The sequence below is a fragment of the Lepidochelys kempii genome, chromosome 1 (assembly GCF_965140285.1).
Source record: "Lepidochelys kempii isolate rLepKem1 chromosome 1, rLepKem1.hap1, whole genome shotgun sequence".
Lineage (NCBI taxonomy): Eukaryota > Metazoa > Chordata > Testudines > Cheloniidae > Lepidochelys > Lepidochelys kempii.
The window spans coordinates 255290480-255307307 of NC_136380.1; the positions used below are offsets into that span (position 1 = coordinate 255290480).

Genomic DNA, 16828 nt, shown 5'->3' on the forward strand with positions numbered 1-16828 from the left:
TGAATTCCCCTTTTCTTTCCTCTTTATTTCAGTCTCCTTTTCCTGCAGAGAAATTTGGTAAAATGTGACACAGTACAGGACTTTTGTGCCTCAGTTTTAGGCACATTCAAATGTGACACAGTACAGGACTTTTGTGCCTCAGTTTTAGGCACATTCAATATGGCACTCAGTAATAAAGTAAAATATAGCAGCCAGACTTTTATCTGGGGTGGATGAACTGGTACAGAAAAGACAAAAACTAATCCAAATTTTCATCCAAACTTCAAACTGACCATTTTGATATTTCAAAAATGTTAGTTACAGATGTTTTATCATTTTTTTCACCCCCTGCACTCCCTGTTTACAGCTATCTGAGAGAACCAGAAGTGCTGAAACAGCAAAGATAAGCCTGTTCTCATGAGCTTTGCAGACCAAAGAGATGTAACGTTTGAATATGCTGTACTTTGAGGTGGATATACAAGCTAAATTTTCTGAGGTTTACCCACCATTCCTGTACTTTTTATACCTTTGTAAATTATCCCAAGCTTGCTTTGCCTCACCCCTGTCTCTTTTGCTTGCTGCAAGACCAATAAAAGCTGTGTCTCTTTATAAACAGAAAGTCAGCCTGGCCAGTCTCCTAGGGAAAACATGCTGCTCCTGCTGTCAACAGTCCCAGGTTGTAGATAACTTCCTGCAAGTGAATTTTTTTGGAGAAAAAGAGAGGAAGGTTACTTACTGGTAACTGTTGTTTAAGAGTTATTCTGTGCATTCATATTTAAGGGATTGGTACCCCGGTGATAAGCGCACAGAACCACTATTAGTGGGTATCTAACAAGCAGTTCCATCCAAGATGGAAGCTGGGCTGAGGAGTTGTGAGATGAACAGAGGCTGAAGCATTGAATTCCAAAACCTCAGCATTTGAACCGGAGGTTAAGTCTAAGGGGTAGTGCTTAATGAAGGTGGGAATTAAACTTCAAGTCTCTGCTCTGCAAGTCTCACCAATGGGCCTAAAGACAGGCCACAGAAGTGTCCATAGCTCTAGTGGTGTAAGCCTCAATTCTTGTTGGTAAGGGATCCTAGATACAGAATAGCACAACCAAATGCACAAAATAATCTATTTGGCTAATCTGTGAGTGGAGATCTCTGCATTTTACATTTCTCCCCATACACCACAAACAACCTACTGGACTTTTGGGAGGGCTTATATCTCTTTAGATAAAAACAAATACATTCTTCACATCTAAGATGCGGAGACAGGTCTCCTCGAGGTGTGAGTGCAAGGTTGGGAAGAAGACCAGGAGGGAGATAGACTGATTAATATGAAAGTCCATCACACTTTAGGAATACATTTTGGGTTGGCATGTGTCAAGGTTCCTTCCTTACTCTGAACTCTAGGGTACAGATGTGGGGACCTGCATGAAAACCCCCCTAAGCTTATTTTTACCAGCTTAGGTTAAAACTTCCCCAAGGTACAAACTATTTTACCTTTTGTCCCTGGACTTTATTGCTGCCACCACCAAGCATCTAACAAATATATAACAGGGAAAGAGCCCGCTTGGAAACGTCTTTCCCCCCAAAATCCTCCCAAACCCTACACCCCCTTTCCTGGGGAAGGCTTGATAAAAATCCTCACCAATTTGCATAGGTGAACACAGACTGAAACCTTTGGATCTTAAGAACAAGGAAAAAGCAATTAGGTTCTTAAAAGAAGAATTTTAATTGAAGAAAACGTAAAAGAATCACCTCTGTAAAATCAGGATGGTAAATACCTTACAGGGTAATCAGATTCAAAACACAGAGAATCCCTCTAGGCAAAACCTTAAGTTACAAAAAGACACAAAAACCGGAATATACATTCCATTCAGCACAACTTATTTTATCAACCATTTAAACAAAACAGAATCTAACGCATATCTAACTAGATTGCTTATTAACCCTTTACAGGAGTTCTGACCTGCATTCCTGCTCTGGGAAAAGCAACACACAGACCGAGAGAGCCTTTGTTTCTCCCCCACTCCAGCTTTGAAAGTATCTTGTCTCCACATTGGTCATTTTGGTCAGGTGCCAGCGAGATTATCCTAGTTTCTTAACCCTTTACAGGTGAAAGGGTTTTTCCTCTGGCCAGGAGGGATTTAAAGGTGTTTACCCTTCCCTTTATGTTTATGACAGCATGTAAGAACACTTGGCTCTTAGGGTAACACCACCATCAGAGCTTGCAACTCACTGATGCTCCTGGCAGCAATGATAACTATAAGGAAAGTTGTGTGAGACAGGTAATCCAGAGAGCAATCCACAGGAAGCTCAAAGGATGGCTCCATAAACTTTGTTAGCAGCAAATTCAAGTCCCAAGCAGGAGTAGGCTTATAAGGGGAAAAGCAAGGGTAAAATCTTTAAAGCTGTATGAAACTGTAGAGCGGGGAAAAAACAGCAGACAGGTAAAAATATGCAGAAAATGCAGACGGATGAATTTTCAGGGATGCTATGGACAGGCCAGCTTCTTTGCAATATAATAATAAAAATCAACGGGAATAGGCAAGAATTCTGGAGCAACCCCTTTAGCCACTGTCCAAGCTGAGAATGTCTTCCATTTGATGGTACTTTGGAGTTTACAATTGATCTGACACTGCTACTATTCAGTCCAGTCTTTTCCCCAAAGAAGTCAACAAGTGTTTTGCTGTGGCAAGCCCTGACGTTCTGGAGGAAGATTTCATGAGACGCTATCAGATGCATTGCTGAAGATGAGTCAAGACATGTTCTAGCCACGAATTTTATAATTAGATTTTTTAAAAACTAGTCAATTTTGCTGTTCTTTATCAGCTCATTCTGCTTATGGCTGGATTGTAACTACTGGATTGTACCTGGCCTGGACAGAAGTTGCCAAGTGCCTTCCTGCCAATTCTTTTTTTTTTTTTTTTTTTGTGGGGGGTGGACGCAGGGCTGGCAGGTGGGGGCAAACACAGGGATGTTAATGCTCAGGTTTAGCAATACTGGTGGTAACGCTGCAGAGACGGATGGAGCCTGGGATGCTCTAGATCTAGCAGGGCCCAGTGTGAAGTCATGAATGCCGGGCCCTCCTCTCCCACTCAGCATCCCCACAGCGTCAGAGAGCGATGAGTGGCCAGTACTGGGCGAAGAGCTGACGCCCCAAAGCAGCCACAGGCCATCGCCCCCTACGCAGCAGCAAAGGCTGTCCACGTGATTTCCCGTGGATTCCCACCGTCATAGGCAGAAGCCTTGTGCTCTCGCCCAAGGCTTGCATTCAGAACGCGTGCGCGGAACCAGGGCGAGCACCGAATCGTCGATCCAGCTGGGCGGACTCGAGCCTTTCCTTCAGCGTGCACGCTCGGAAGTGCGCAGATCCTGCGGCGAGCGCCGAATCATCGCCCCTCAACGTTACCGTTGGTGCGGAGAGCTGGGCGGGGCCCGCTCCCATGAACACCTAGGGGCGGGGCCGGGCCGGGCTGGGGCGGGAAGGGGGCCGGGCTCTCAGGGAGCGAGGTGGTGCTTCACCAACCAAAACAACAACAATCCCCAGCAGCCCCCGCGCCGCCGCCAACACCGAGGGGGCAGAGCGGAGCCCGAGGGGGGAGCGCGGAGCCGCCGCCGCCATGAAGCTCCGGGTCCGGCTGCATAAGCGGACGGCCCCGCTCGAGATGCAGGGGGCGGAGCCAACGCTGGGGGAGCTGCGCGCGCAGCTGTGCCAGGCCCTGCTGCCCACTTGGGGCTACAGGTAACGCCGGGGGCGCGGTCACTCCTAGGCCGGCGGGTAACACCCGGCTACGACCGCGCAGCGCAGGGGGGAGGGGCCGGGCCGGGCCCCTGACCCAGCCATCTTGTCCCGGGCTGCGGGGAACTTGCTGCCCCCGGGGGCGGGCAGTGCTGGGGGGCGAGCGGGCGGGGCTTCCCCACAGGTGCCCGGTGCTGCTGGACACCGCGCTCCCCCCGCCCCCACCCCGGGCAGCGTCCCGACGGCCAGGGTGACCGTTGAGGCCGCGGGCGCCCGGCCCGGCTGCAGCGTTTCCAGGCCTCGGGTTTTTACCCCGAGTCTCCCGGTAGCTCTTGGCTCCCGTAGAGCCCGCGGGGGCGCTGGGCCGCAGCTGGCGGCACAATCGCGCTTCTAGCCCGCCTGGCCGCGGAGAAAAGCCCGGCGAGAGGCGCAGCGCGTGCCAAGGGCACGAGCCCGCGCAGCGGCCGCCCCCTCCCCCCCCCCGAACGGCTCAGGCACGCGCATGGTTGTGGGGGCCCTGGCTGTGGCCAGGCCTCGGGCCGCAGCTACCCTAGCTGGGGGTCCCGCCGTCCCTCGGCTGAGGCACGGGCCGGGAGATTGCCCCGCTGCTGCGCCCGAGCTGCGGGCACTAGGACTGGTACGTGATCCCAGAGCTGTCACTTCCGAACCGTTCACCAAAAAAAAAAAAAAATCAGGTGGCAGAAGTAAAAGAGGACAAAACGCCCGGTGTTTATTCGGCGGACTCATCGCTTTCGGTTTTATTTATCCCTCACCACAAAAATGGAAATAAAATGAAAGCGGCTGTAGGGAGTTTGCTACACAAAATGATGTTGGAGAAGTTTGCTTCCGGAGTCATGATTATATAAATAGAAAAGTGAAAGTTATTCTCAAACACCCCACTGAAACGCTCAACTCAGGTCTGATGGTACAACATTTATGGACCAAAATTGAACCTTTCTTCAGTGTGACACAAACTAGAATTTGTCTTTTGAGTATGGCTGTATAGCCTTCTTCTAGAGGGGGCTCTGTGTTTCAGCAATCACAAAAAGATTTGTGTGCGAAAGGCTTGTGATTTTTTTTTAAAGGAGAATAAATGCTATTAAGTGATTTTTTAAAATAAAAAATGAGCTGCTTTAGCAGGCTAAGGGCAATAAAATATTTGCATTAATGTTTTTGTGTGTGTGTATTTTATATTCATTCTGAAGGATCCCAGAGCGCTTCACAAGCAGTATATATGTATGCTAGCAGCATGCTGCATAACAGCATGGGGAGGGGGAACTTGTCCTAAGACATCCGGACAAACCATTAATCTTATTAAAATGCCATGGAATCTTTGCTGTCTCTGGGAAGACCGTATTTTTCAAGGACTTGCCCAAAGACCCTCACATTGAGCAAGCTAAAGGATATTTGCATAGAAATATTTTCAAGAATTAACTATTTTAAATATACTCTGCCCCAGTGGTTCATTTAAAATCTTTGCCCTACAGCTGCTGAAGCTGATGTTAGTTTTGAGGGCAATTGGCTGCTTCCCAGAATGTATTTATAAGGTACATTGTAGACAGAGGCAGTTACCTGTTTTTCAGAGATGGAGGCTTAAACCTATCCAAGATTTCTAGGTTCTGTGATTTAGTTAGTTAAAACAAACATAACACAAAGAGAGAAAGGTAGAAAAAAATCACTTTAACCTGTATCTTGGTTTTATACTGTGTCCATCATTTATTTTCCCAGTGCTTCTTTGGGCATGTGACTAATAAGACCGGTACTTAGGTTTAACAAAACCATTTAATAATCATACCATACATTTGTGTAATCTGAATGTATGACTTAAACTGATTCCACCAGACATGGCCTTGGAGTTTTTTCTCTTTCTTTGCAGTTCTCATACCCAGTTTGCAATAACATTGAACAACAAAGATGCCCTCACTGGAGACCATGAGACCTTGGCTTCATATGGGATAGTTTCTGGAGATATGATATGTTTGTTACTGGACGAGACCAATGAAGCACCCATATTACCCCCATCCTTATCTTCACCTCCTCCCTCACTGCAGAATAATCACAAACTGTTCACCTTGACCACCAGCCACAGTCAGGCCAGCAGTTCAGAAACAGAAAGGCAGAATGGGCCATGTGAAGACCTTAAAGCTCAGACTGATGCTCAGAAGAGCGATAATATGGTAAGTACTTAAGGACTGAGGTACACGGATCAGGAAATAAGAGGAGGCAGCACACTGATGCTGGTTGCTAGACTGTATAATAGGGAGCGTCCTTGAAGTATTATGGTTCTAAGTGCTTACCTGGTGTTTGGTCAATCACTTATCTGTCTAGTACTGTCTCTATTTATAAGCTATTAAGCTTTATCCATGCCAGAGATGTTAAGGTGTTTCAAACTCCATTTGAGTCCTTTACATATCTCTAGATTTTTGCTAATCAGATTTCTGCAGAAACACACACCCTTTTCAAGGGAGCTAGGAGTGAGTTCTTCTCCCACCTCCACAGCCTCCCTTTAAAAAGCCACTTCTGATACTTGCCACAAGAGTATGTGTTTGTTCCCCCTCCTCCTCTCCTAAGCCCTCAACCGAGCCAGTGTGAAATAATGTCCACTGGAGGAGAGAGTAGTTTTGTAATCAGTTGAAATAATGTCCATGGTTTAAAGAGTTTGTCATGAAGTAGGAATATTCTGCAGGAACAGTTCCCTTTTAAGAAATGTGTCACTTTAGGGTTGGTTCCAACACATGAAACTATATTTTTTAAACACACACAATCCTAAAACACAGAATTGTAGAGCATCTTGTTACAGTCTTTGTGCCCACCAATGTGAAAACTTGAAAAATAAATTGTAATATAAATTAAGGGGTGAGGGAGGAAATTCTAGAAAAAGTAAAATGTGGGAGAAAATACTGTTCCACCTTTGTGGGAAGCACTGCCCCTACACTTTACTCTTAAAAGACAAGCTCCTCATTTCAGAAAAGTTTGGACATAGTAATCATTTAGTTGTACTTATTTCATGTGTCTAAGATAAAATTTCTTCCCTCCCTTCCAGTAGGCTTTCCTTCCAAAATTTAGGAAAAGGTGGAGAGCAACTTTTCATGTACTCCTTTATATGCCACAAAACTAAAGTGTAAAAATTTGAAAAACAGTTTAAATTGCTTCTTTTGAATTTTATTTCAGGCAGTTTTGAGGGGGCATTTAATCATACTATATGTTATAAAATCTGAATGTCTGACTTTAAGGGTATCTTAGTAGAAGGGAAAGTGTGGAGAAGACCTTTATGGTTTTTGAGGGGGATGCTCTTTTGAGAATTAGATCTAAGGGGCTGGGAATAATTTCATTTACAAAGAAACTTGGGCATTCTGGACCAGTCTTAGTCTTGTCATTTTTGGTCAGCTGCCTTGAATTTTGACAAATGGTGATGCCATACTGTGTAGAGTTGTGCCCCTGTAGCCTGCTCTAAGAATCTTCATGGTGCTTTAATACATTATTTATTTGTAGTACAGTAGTGCGTATAAGCCCATTGTATGTACAACATCTATCACACATAATAGACTCTGATCTGAAGAGTCTGTATTACAAATAGACAAAACAGACAAAAGTAGTAGTAGTATTCCCATTTTACATAGGCACAGAGATTAAGTGATTTGGTGAAGATCACACAGAAAGTCTATGGGAGAGCCAAGAATTGAATCAACTCCAGTGCCCTAACCCCAAGACATTCTATCTCTTGGAGGTTGCTTTGTGTTGTAGTGCAAGAAAGCCCCTCTTACATTTGAGAAAAGTTGTCATTCAAAAGTAGTATCCTTCTAAGCTCCGCATGGCAATTCTGAGTGACTGACCAGTCTGTGCCCCCAAATCAGAGCTTCACAATATAGTTGAAAGAAGACTGAAAGGGCTAGCAGGATTATCAATTTAATCCATGTAGGATTAAGTTTTTGAATGCCACCTTGTTTTTATTACTTTCCCTTTAAGGCAGGATCCAGCCTAGAGTTTGCTTCTGGGCTAGTCCCAGATGATGTTGATCTGGAAGAAGGTACAGGTTCTTATCCTTCTGAGCCAATGCTGTGCAGTGAAGCTGTGGATGGAGAAGTGCCACACTCCTTGGAGACCCTCTACCATTCTGCTGAATGTGCCCGTGCCAACGATGCCTTGATAGTTCTGGTACATCTTCTCATGATGGAGACAGGTTATGTACCGCAGGTAAATGCAAAACTGGAAGAGAAGCCTCCCACTTAGTAGGAGAAAAATTGGAATATCTAGAATATTGTTCATGTGTCTGTACTTATAGATCTACTGTTGATGATTTACATCCCTCTCAGTAGCATGGGCAGCTGAAGTACCAGCTTCCCTAGTTTATCTTGCCAACATGCCTTAATGATGAAAGAGTGGTACAATCTCTAAGAGTGGGACAGTAGTCCAGTCTACATATCTAGTCAATCCTTGGCCTCCCTGCTTAAGTGGGAGGATGTTAGCTACTCATTTTTGGCTATGCAGGGATAATGTTTAAATTCAGTTCCTAGAGTGGAGAATGTATGCATTTATATCATTCTGTATTCAGTTATCAATAATTTTGTGTACTCCACCCTTGCCTCTCTTGGCATTCACAAAGGAAAAATATGCCTTTCATACCAGCATTGTGTATTGACTGCCTGCCTTCTAATTTGGAATAATTGAGTTCCTTTTATATATATGGGAACATGATTTGTGACAATGGATGTCTTTGTTACAATCTCCCCCTCGCCCCCCATATTTGACAGTTTCATTGGTGTTCACCTCAGATGATAGTTACTGTGGCTAAGAAGTTCATATATCTGCACGAGATGAGCATTTTTCCTCACCCCTTGGCTATTAGTTGTAGGATGCACTAGTCAGCCACTGTGAGCTATGTCTCTTCAGCTCAGCCAGAAGTCTTGGGAGTAGTAACTGAGGCTGCAGCACAAAATTGTGAGGAAACAAATGGAGTGAAGCACACAGATACTATAGTAATGAGAGCCATATAGAAAGACCATGAGGAAATTAATAATTCTGTCTTTAGAGCAGGGTTTGAATAATGTACAGTAAATCAGGCCTGAGGCCATGTATTGTTCAGTGAGGGGAAAACAATATTGAATAGCTGCTTGTTCAGTGAGTACTGTCCATCCTATGCAGTGAATGAGGCAGGGCTCCTGTTGAAAATATAGTATATGATCATGCAATTAAAGATTGTATCATCATGCATATTTACGAGGGGGCCCAGTTAAGGTTGCACAGGCCTCTTAATTCTAGCATTCCCTAACTTTTGGGTGCTTGACTTCGGAACCTTAATGTTCTTTTAATAGTGTTTTTGTGTATGTGTGTTAAATATATATAGTCAAACCAGTAATATATATAATAAACATGGATTCATGAAGACAAAGGCACCCGGCTTCACTGGGAGAGAGGTGAAAATTGTCCCAACAGCCTTTCTTAAAACATTCTTAATATTAATTTTCTGCAGCCTGTGGCATGTACTGCATATATAGTGAATTGTGGTATAAAGGTTTTATTGATACGAGTTTAAGATGACTTGTGTATTCATAAGCGGTGAAGCTAGAGGTATGTTAATGTGGCCATCCCAAGTTTATGCTGATAAAACCTTTATGCCACATTACACCACTAAGTAGTGTGTCTCTGTAGAGCAGACATATTAATTATTCTGTCACACACACATCTGTTGGGATTTGAGTAGCTGTTAATATTTTAATTTAGTTCTTCTCAGCCTTGGTCGGATTGCTCAGGAATGCAGTGTTGTTTCTTTTCATTTACTGTCAGGGAACTGAAGCAAAGGCAGTATCTATGCCTGAGAAATGGAGAAGTGGAGGTGTTTATAAACTGCAGTACACTCACCCCCTCTGTGAAGATGGCTCTGCTGCTCTGACCTGTGTGCCTTTGGGAGATCTTATTGTCATTAATGGTAACTGTGCCAGGCATTAGAAATGTCTCTGTGATCTGACTTTTTTTACCCTTATACTCTATATATTGTCATATGATGCTACTTCATCCTTTTCCCCTCTGGAATCTCTCTCTCTCTCCCTTCCTTCCCCCTTTCTCTTTGTGGTGCTACATCACAGCTACCATTCTTCCAGCAAGGGAAGATGGGACTAGATTTCCTTTGAATCTTTAGCTTCTTAATCAGTTGAGCAAGAAAAGGTGCTCCCTCCTGGGGTTCAGAATGTGCTTGACTCCTTCTTGCCTGGGTGGCGATCCCAGGTCTCCCACCTATCAATACAGAGCAAACCCAATGGCTACTGAGCCAGCTCAAGTATTCAGTTTTAATTAGCATGTTGGCAAACTTGTCTGTTCCTTCTTTCGACTCATGGGAACTTGTGAAGTACAATACAAGGTGTTAAAATAGACCTAATGGGTTTAGCAGTATTTATGTTTTTGTATTACATGCTATTTGTAAAGGTCACAGACAAGTTCCAGACTTATTTATTTTGATGATTCAGCAAGCAGTCACTTTAGCAACATCCCTAAGCTTCTTTCCACATTTTCAGTTCATCAGAACTATTCATTCCAGAAAATTAGTGCCATTACTTTCTCTTAAAATGATTTCCAGGTGATTTGGAGTATTTTTTGACCTAATTTACTCATCATTTTGGACACTTCCACAGTTTGCAGGGGCAGTTACTTCTGGGCTTGATTCTAACCTCAGATACAGAAATGTGCACTTCAGTGGAAAGTACATATACGTTAAAAAAAAATCCATGACCGCATGCATAAGCACTTAGGCTCTCTCAGGATATGTGACGAAGCATGTCTCACTGTCCAGGATTTAAATCTAATCCTTTGGCCAAGTCAGGAGAATTGCTTACTTGAATTTATGATGGAGAGGGGCAGTGCACTGACTACTTCGTGTACAAGAGCGTTCATCTAGTGAACAGGAGCAATGACTCCTTGCTACAGTTTGATTTCTTCAATGACCTTGTTAGAAATAATGGATCATGGTATATCACTGCCATCTCTTACCTTTGTTATGACTATTTCAACTGAAAAACTGCTGTAGGTAACTGATGTTTTTCTCTTCTATGCTACTTTGCATGTATTCATTTTAGGGGAGGTAAAATGGGTTTAGATATCTGCTTGTCAAAATTGTATGTTTTCAGTTCCTCTCCTCAGTAAGGAGACTGGGGGAAGGAAAACTAAACTATTTCCAAGGATAAGGTAATGAGATGGTCTTTGTAGTCTCTCACCATGTTCATTTCTTTCTTTCTTTTGCTTTTGCAGCAACATTAAAAATCAACAACGAGATTAAAAGTGTGAAGAGACTGCAGCTGTTGCCAACATCCTTCATTTGCTTTCAGGAATCAGGTATTTAGAATGCGGCTCTTTAGAAAACAGCCAGCCTGAAAAGTGAGGGAGCACTAACATAGACAGCAAACGTTTGACAGAGAGGCCCAAGATGCCAAAGGTGGTGATAAAAGAAGGTGGGTGACCACCAGTTCATGAAGCAGCTAGCCATGAGGAAAAAGGAATACAGAAGTGTGGCCACTAAGTAGAATTTTGCTGTTAAGATTACTTGAATTTCCTAGATTAGCTATGTAAGTGAAGAACCTTGAGAGACCATCGGGCCTCTTCTGCATTATATCCCTTTTTCATGGGGCTTCTAACTAAATATATGGATGTATATAGGTGTTTCTAAGGTAGCAATGGTGAACCATTTAGGACTCATTTTTGTTTTCTCTTTTTGTGGGAATTGGGGGTTCAATGTGACTAATGTCAGCTCTGTCTTTGTGGCATTGTAAATGTTGTTCTTGTTAGAAAGCGTGTGCTGACCACTTAGTCCAGGATGCCAAAATTAGGGAAACATCCAATGCAAAAGATCTGGATTTTACATTAGCACAGGTCTCACTCTGTTTTGTACTCTAAAGTACGCATGACTGCTTTGTTGCCAGTAGCTGCATTTTATTGCACTGTATCCTGGGTAGCCCCAGATCCTTATATAACAAGACTTTATTGAAAAGGCTACAGAAGGATAGCTAAACAGTGAAGTGTAGCCAAGATCATAGCAGCACCATTTTGCTTTTGTTGCTGCAATGAGAGAATGGGCAACCATTCCTGTCAGCCCCTCATCAGTCAGGTTAACAATTCAAGCATATGTGCCTGCTCTGTGGCTAAAATCTGGCAAATGTGTTGAGTCTGTAAACAAATTTTATTTGAAAAGCTCTTGGTGTCTGTAAACACAAAAGGATAACACTTGGCTACTTGTGAATATATGCTATGGACTTGGTCCATTACATTACTGTGGTGGCAACACTTCTTAATTACTGACCTGGTCGACCGGATTGTGATCTTCTAAGAAACTTCTAAGTCTTGATAGGACTGCGGAGTGGTTCTTTTTGTTTTTAAAACTGATCAAATATTTAAATGTCTGACTTTTGGATCGTTGGAGATGATTTAAAGGAGAAAAATACGTAGTTACAAAGGAGTCTGTATCCAATCTCAGAAATACAAGGAACTCCCAGCTGAAGGCTGAAACTCCATCCTTTTCTCAAACTATTCTACTGGCTTATCACAGGTCTCTTAATGTAATTTTTGCTGCCCTTTCTAGTCACAGCAGGAGGACAAAGAGGGCTTTGTAGCATACCTAACGCAGAGGGTATCTGATCCTTGATTGAGGTTCCATCGCAGTACTATAATGGAAACGGAAATATATCCACCAGGATTCTAAGCTTTATTTCTTTCGCCCCGCTATAGATTTGGCCAGGTTCCAGTGCCTGTCCTCTTATTCTGATCCACCCCAAATAAAATATTTTACTTTGTTGTTTCCTTCATATGAAAAATGAAAACTTTCATGAACTATAGAGTTCTGTTTGTACACAAAATGTAACCCATAAACCTCTCTGCCTTGTATGTTGTATAACAACTTGTTGAAGTTAAACTCTGTCTTCTTATTTCAATAGAAGAAAATGTTGGAGGGGTATACAAAGATCTTCAGAAACTATCCCGCCTCTTTAAAGACCAGCTGGTGTACCCTCTTCTGGCTGCTGCCCGACAAGGTAACATCAATAAAAGCAACTGGTATGTTATCAGTTGGGAACTATCCAAAGCCCTACATAGAAAGAGTCATGAATAACCTAAGTGCTGGCTACATAGGGAGTAAGAATAAATATTCCTAGTTCTAAAGATATTAAATTAGTAGTCATCTAATTTTAGAAATGTTAGTAAAACTGTTAAAAATCTGAAATTGCTTGTGTAGTTCAAATTAAATAGAGCATTTGGGTTTCACTTAATGGGCTCAAGATTTACGCCACTGCTGAGACAGCTGGAAAGACTATTTCCAATGGTGATGATGACAAAGTAGCAACCAGGCTTAAAGTGCTGAATTCCTTGGCTGAAGTTCTGTGCTGTGTATTTGTTCCTTTTGTTAGGCTGGGGGAAAGCTGTGCAGTATTACATCTTTTGTGGGATGACATGTTTAATGGTTGGTTACTGAGATGATGTTGGAAGGAATGGTGTGAAGCAACCGAGCTTGGTGATTTGTGTGGCAATAGTAAAGCATAGTTTGTTTTTACAGGAATTGCCAGACTAAATCTCAGCCTCACAATCCAAAGACAAACTCAATGATAAATTCTTTCTATTGGAGTATTTTTTGAATTTTGTTGTGTTTTCATGGGATTAGAGGTTCTTTGTTGAAAGTGGTTTATGTGGAATACTGGAATTAGACAAATATTGCCTTTACCTTTCCAACCTCTTGCTCAGTTTTGTAGTCTGTGAAGCATGATTAGTTCCTTAGGGCATCTTAAGTTTGAGGGACAATAGTGTGGAGCATAGCCAGTGCTGTATTCCTATTTCGTCCATTTCACATGTGTGCGGAAAGTGTCTCTCTCCAATCTGTCATAGTAAGTCTCATCATAGCACTTTCAGAGTTAAGTAATGCAACTGAAAGCTCCATGGGAAATGACTTAAGGGAAAATGTTTCCAAACCAGGAAAGGACCCCTTGATGATGGGAATGACACTCAATTATTGCAAATAATGCTGCTTTCTCCTCACCTCCCATTCTAGCTCTGAACCTGCCAGATGTGTTTGGCTTGGTAGTCCTTCCTCTAGAACTGAAGCTACGGATTTTCCGACTTCTGGACATCCGTTCACTCCTCTCTCTGTCTGCTGTCTGCCGAGACCTCTACACAGCTTCCAATGACCAGCTTTTATGGAGATTTATATACCTGCGGGACTTCCGAGGTGATTTCCACATGCACCCTTTCTCCCTAATTGGGCTGCCACCTAAGGTCTCTTGTCAAATTCATTTTAAGAGGGGCTTCCTCAGCTACATCTGTTTCCTAAAAATGGAGAGTAAATTTATTAATTAATCATTATATTGACTAATTGTGTTGGCTAGTTGAAAGCATAATACTGGCAGATGCTTCCTTCGGTGATTCTTAGATTATGGGCAACTGATAATCTGCCAAACATTTGCTGGTGGTCCACAGAGAGCTGGCCCGTCACCTGGTGCTGAGTCTCCTACTTTTCAGCTGTTTCTATAAAGACTCAGGCTCTTTATTGCAAAGATGGGGAGAGGAAGAAACCTTTGCCAGTGTCTCTCAAAAGAAGTTCTTTAGGAAACTAAGCAGTTATGGGTTGAGAGGCAAAGTGCTGTCACACAGACACTGGCAGACACTGACAGTATTTCTAGGGTTTCTGTAGTTGATGAATAGATACAGGAGCTTGAAATTTGGTGTGAAGCAGGGAGAATGAATAGATTGAATGGCTCCTGGCAGTACATCTTCTAGGAGTCCTAATGTTTAAGGATACTGACTCTTTATATACAAAGGTGCTTAGGGTCTGATCACCTACCTTATTTGTAAACCCCCGCAAAAACTATCTACTTATGCACCTCAGTATGAATGTGTTTTTTTTTTTTTTTTAAAATGCTTATTAAATTTTGCCCCTTCACAGATCAAACTGCTAGGCCTCGCGACACAGACTGGAAAGAGGTATGTGGGTATTATATATGTTCTCTTTGGGATAAATCTCCATGGCTTGTTTAAGAATGAGCGTAAGGCTTGGAGATTAAGTGGGAGCAGAGATTAGGTTCTAAAATGCCTGGAGCTGAGATCTTCATATGCACATCATGTTCAGCCCACACAGGAGAAAATGCATTGCATCACTCCTAGTACCCTCCTTGGCCAAATCCTGGAATAAATTTGAGGATCCTCTGCAGGGAGCTAGCTGTATGCAGTCCTTGGCACGAAGGAGGGTTGCTGTTTTAGACATTGAGACTGGCAAGAGAGAATCTCAGCAGTGCTGCAGAACAGTGTAACTGAGTCTCAGATACCAGGGCCTGTTTGTAAACATTACTATCAATTCTGAAATGACCTCTTCAGCTAGAGAAGCACTAACCTCTAGTGATTAGAGCAAGAGACTAGGAGTCACTGACTTTTTATGACACATTGGACAAGTAACTTAACTGCTCACTATCTCAGTTTTCCTGTCTAAAATGTGTATAATGGCACAAACTTTACTTTTCACCCAAGGATCTTAAAATATGATTCATGTAATTGTAAGTAACGCTTTGTGGGGATAAGGAAAATTAGCCCTGTCTCTATTATATTTCATTTCTAAGGTGGCTTTTTGATGATTTTAGGCAAATATTTAGATCCCAAAGCAGCCATAAACCACACAAAATTAAGTGCCAAATTTGTACTTGGTGTAATCTTGACAATTTCAGTGGAATTAAACCAGGGATAAATTTGGTCATGGAGGTTTAAAGTAAATCCAAGTAGTCAGTATTTTTGGGGTTCTAATTCAATGGGAATCCAAAAAGAGAGAGACCGACCAAGTCAGAGCCCTTTCCACAGAAAAGTCTGATGCTCAGAAGGATGGTCTGAGTCGTCTGAATCAGGACAGTCCTGCCGTGATTTGAATACGGGCAGCTGGATCATTAGTGTGCAAATTGTAAATAACTGATAGAACATGGAGGGAGCTCTCCCTTGCCTTCTACGCCTGTAACAAGTGTGTGAAGGAAATCCAGTGTGGGTGAAGCTAGAACAATGAGCACCACTCAAAATTTAATCTCCATTTTTTCTTTTCTGTAGCTGTACAAGAAGAAACTAAAGCAGAAGAAGGAAAACCTGAGATGGAGGCACATGATGTTCCTGCCCCCACCTCCTCATCCCATTCCATTTCATCCCAGCCCATTCTATCCAAACCCCTTCCCTCCCAACCCATTCTCTCCTAACTCCATCTACCCCCCAATGATCATTGGTGGAGAATATGATGAGAGACCAACTCTTCCTTATGTTGGAGACCCAATTAACTCACTCATTCCTGGCCCAGGGGAGGCACCAGGCCGGTTTCCTCCATTCAAACCACATTTTGATCCAATTGGCTCTCTGCCAGGGCCAAATCTAACACTGCCAGGGCGAGCTGGTCCCAATGACAGATTTCCTGCCAGACCCAGCCGAGGCCGCACAATTGACATCCGCCGTTCATTCATCTGACTGCCACCTCTTCCTTTAATGAGTTTCTAAATTTTAGTTCCTGAGCTTGCTTTCTAACTGCAGGAGATTACATCAGGGCACTAACATCAACCTTCCTTTCTGATTATGGTGGGAATTCATGGGCACAAGGATATCTTGCCCACAAGGTATGGGTTCACTTAGTCTCTGTGGAAGTGATAATGCTGCACCACCTAGAATTCAGTGCTATTTCCAAAGTAGCTCTGCCTTGAAAGTTTGTGCTACTGTGTTTTCCCCTCTCTAATCATCTGTGAAGTGCTACTTAGAGAGCAGAAGGTTGTTGGCCTGATATTTGCTGCATCAGATAAAGAGCACTTTAAGCACAAATACTATGCTGGTCTGACTTCTTGTTATCTGAGTGATTGAATTAAGTGTTCGGGATATATGATGGCTTTTATAATCCACCTGGCTAAAAGCCTTTCTCAGTAAGGGAACCCTTCTTTTTCCACACTGTATAAGGTGCTAGAACTGGTGTTTACAGCACACATTTGAGTGTCTGAAGTGTTCCTAAAGTTGATCAATTACTTTCTCTTCACTAAAAGAAAAGTAGTACTTGTGGCACCTTAGATACTAACAAATTTCACAAGTATTCCTTTTCTTTTTGCGATGGCTACTAACTAACACGGCTGCTACTCTGAAACTTTTCTCTTC

The 16828-nt window shown here is 42.9% G+C and overlaps 1 protein-coding gene across 1 annotated transcript; it reads left to right on the forward strand.

Moving 5' to 3' along the window:
• Positions 1–3471: 3471 nt before the first annotated feature.
• Positions 3472–16504, forward strand: FBXO7 (F-box protein 7). The gene is made up of 9 exons (XM_073324754.2): positions 3472–3709; positions 5583–5883; positions 7673–7900; positions 9491–9632; positions 10946–11029; positions 12622–12717; positions 13725–13901; positions 14616–14653; positions 15755–16504. Exons 1-9 carry the CDS (start codon positions 3588–3590, stop codon positions 16157–16159), a joined length of 1593 nt encoding a protein of 530 aa, XP_073180855.1. The 5' UTR covers positions 3472–3587; the 3' UTR covers positions 16160–16504.
• The last annotated feature ends 324 nt before the right edge of the window (positions 16505–16828 follow it).

What these genes read in the sequence shown, in the direction of transcription:
- FBXO7 (XM_073324754.2), top strand. Translation starts at nt 3,588, where the DNA reads ATGAAGCTCCGGGTCCGGCTGCATAAGCGGACGGCCCCGCTCGAGATG. An exon ending in CTGCCCACTTGGGGCTACAG is followed by an intron (nt 3,710 to 5,582) that starts GTAACGCCGGGG and finishes CTTTCTTTGCAG; the next exon opens with TTCTCATACCCAGTTTGCAA. An exon ending in TCTGGCTGCTGCCCGACAAG is followed by an intron (nt 12,718 to 13,724) that starts GTAACATCAATA and finishes CTCCCATTCTAG; the next exon opens with CTCTGAACCTGCCAGATGTG.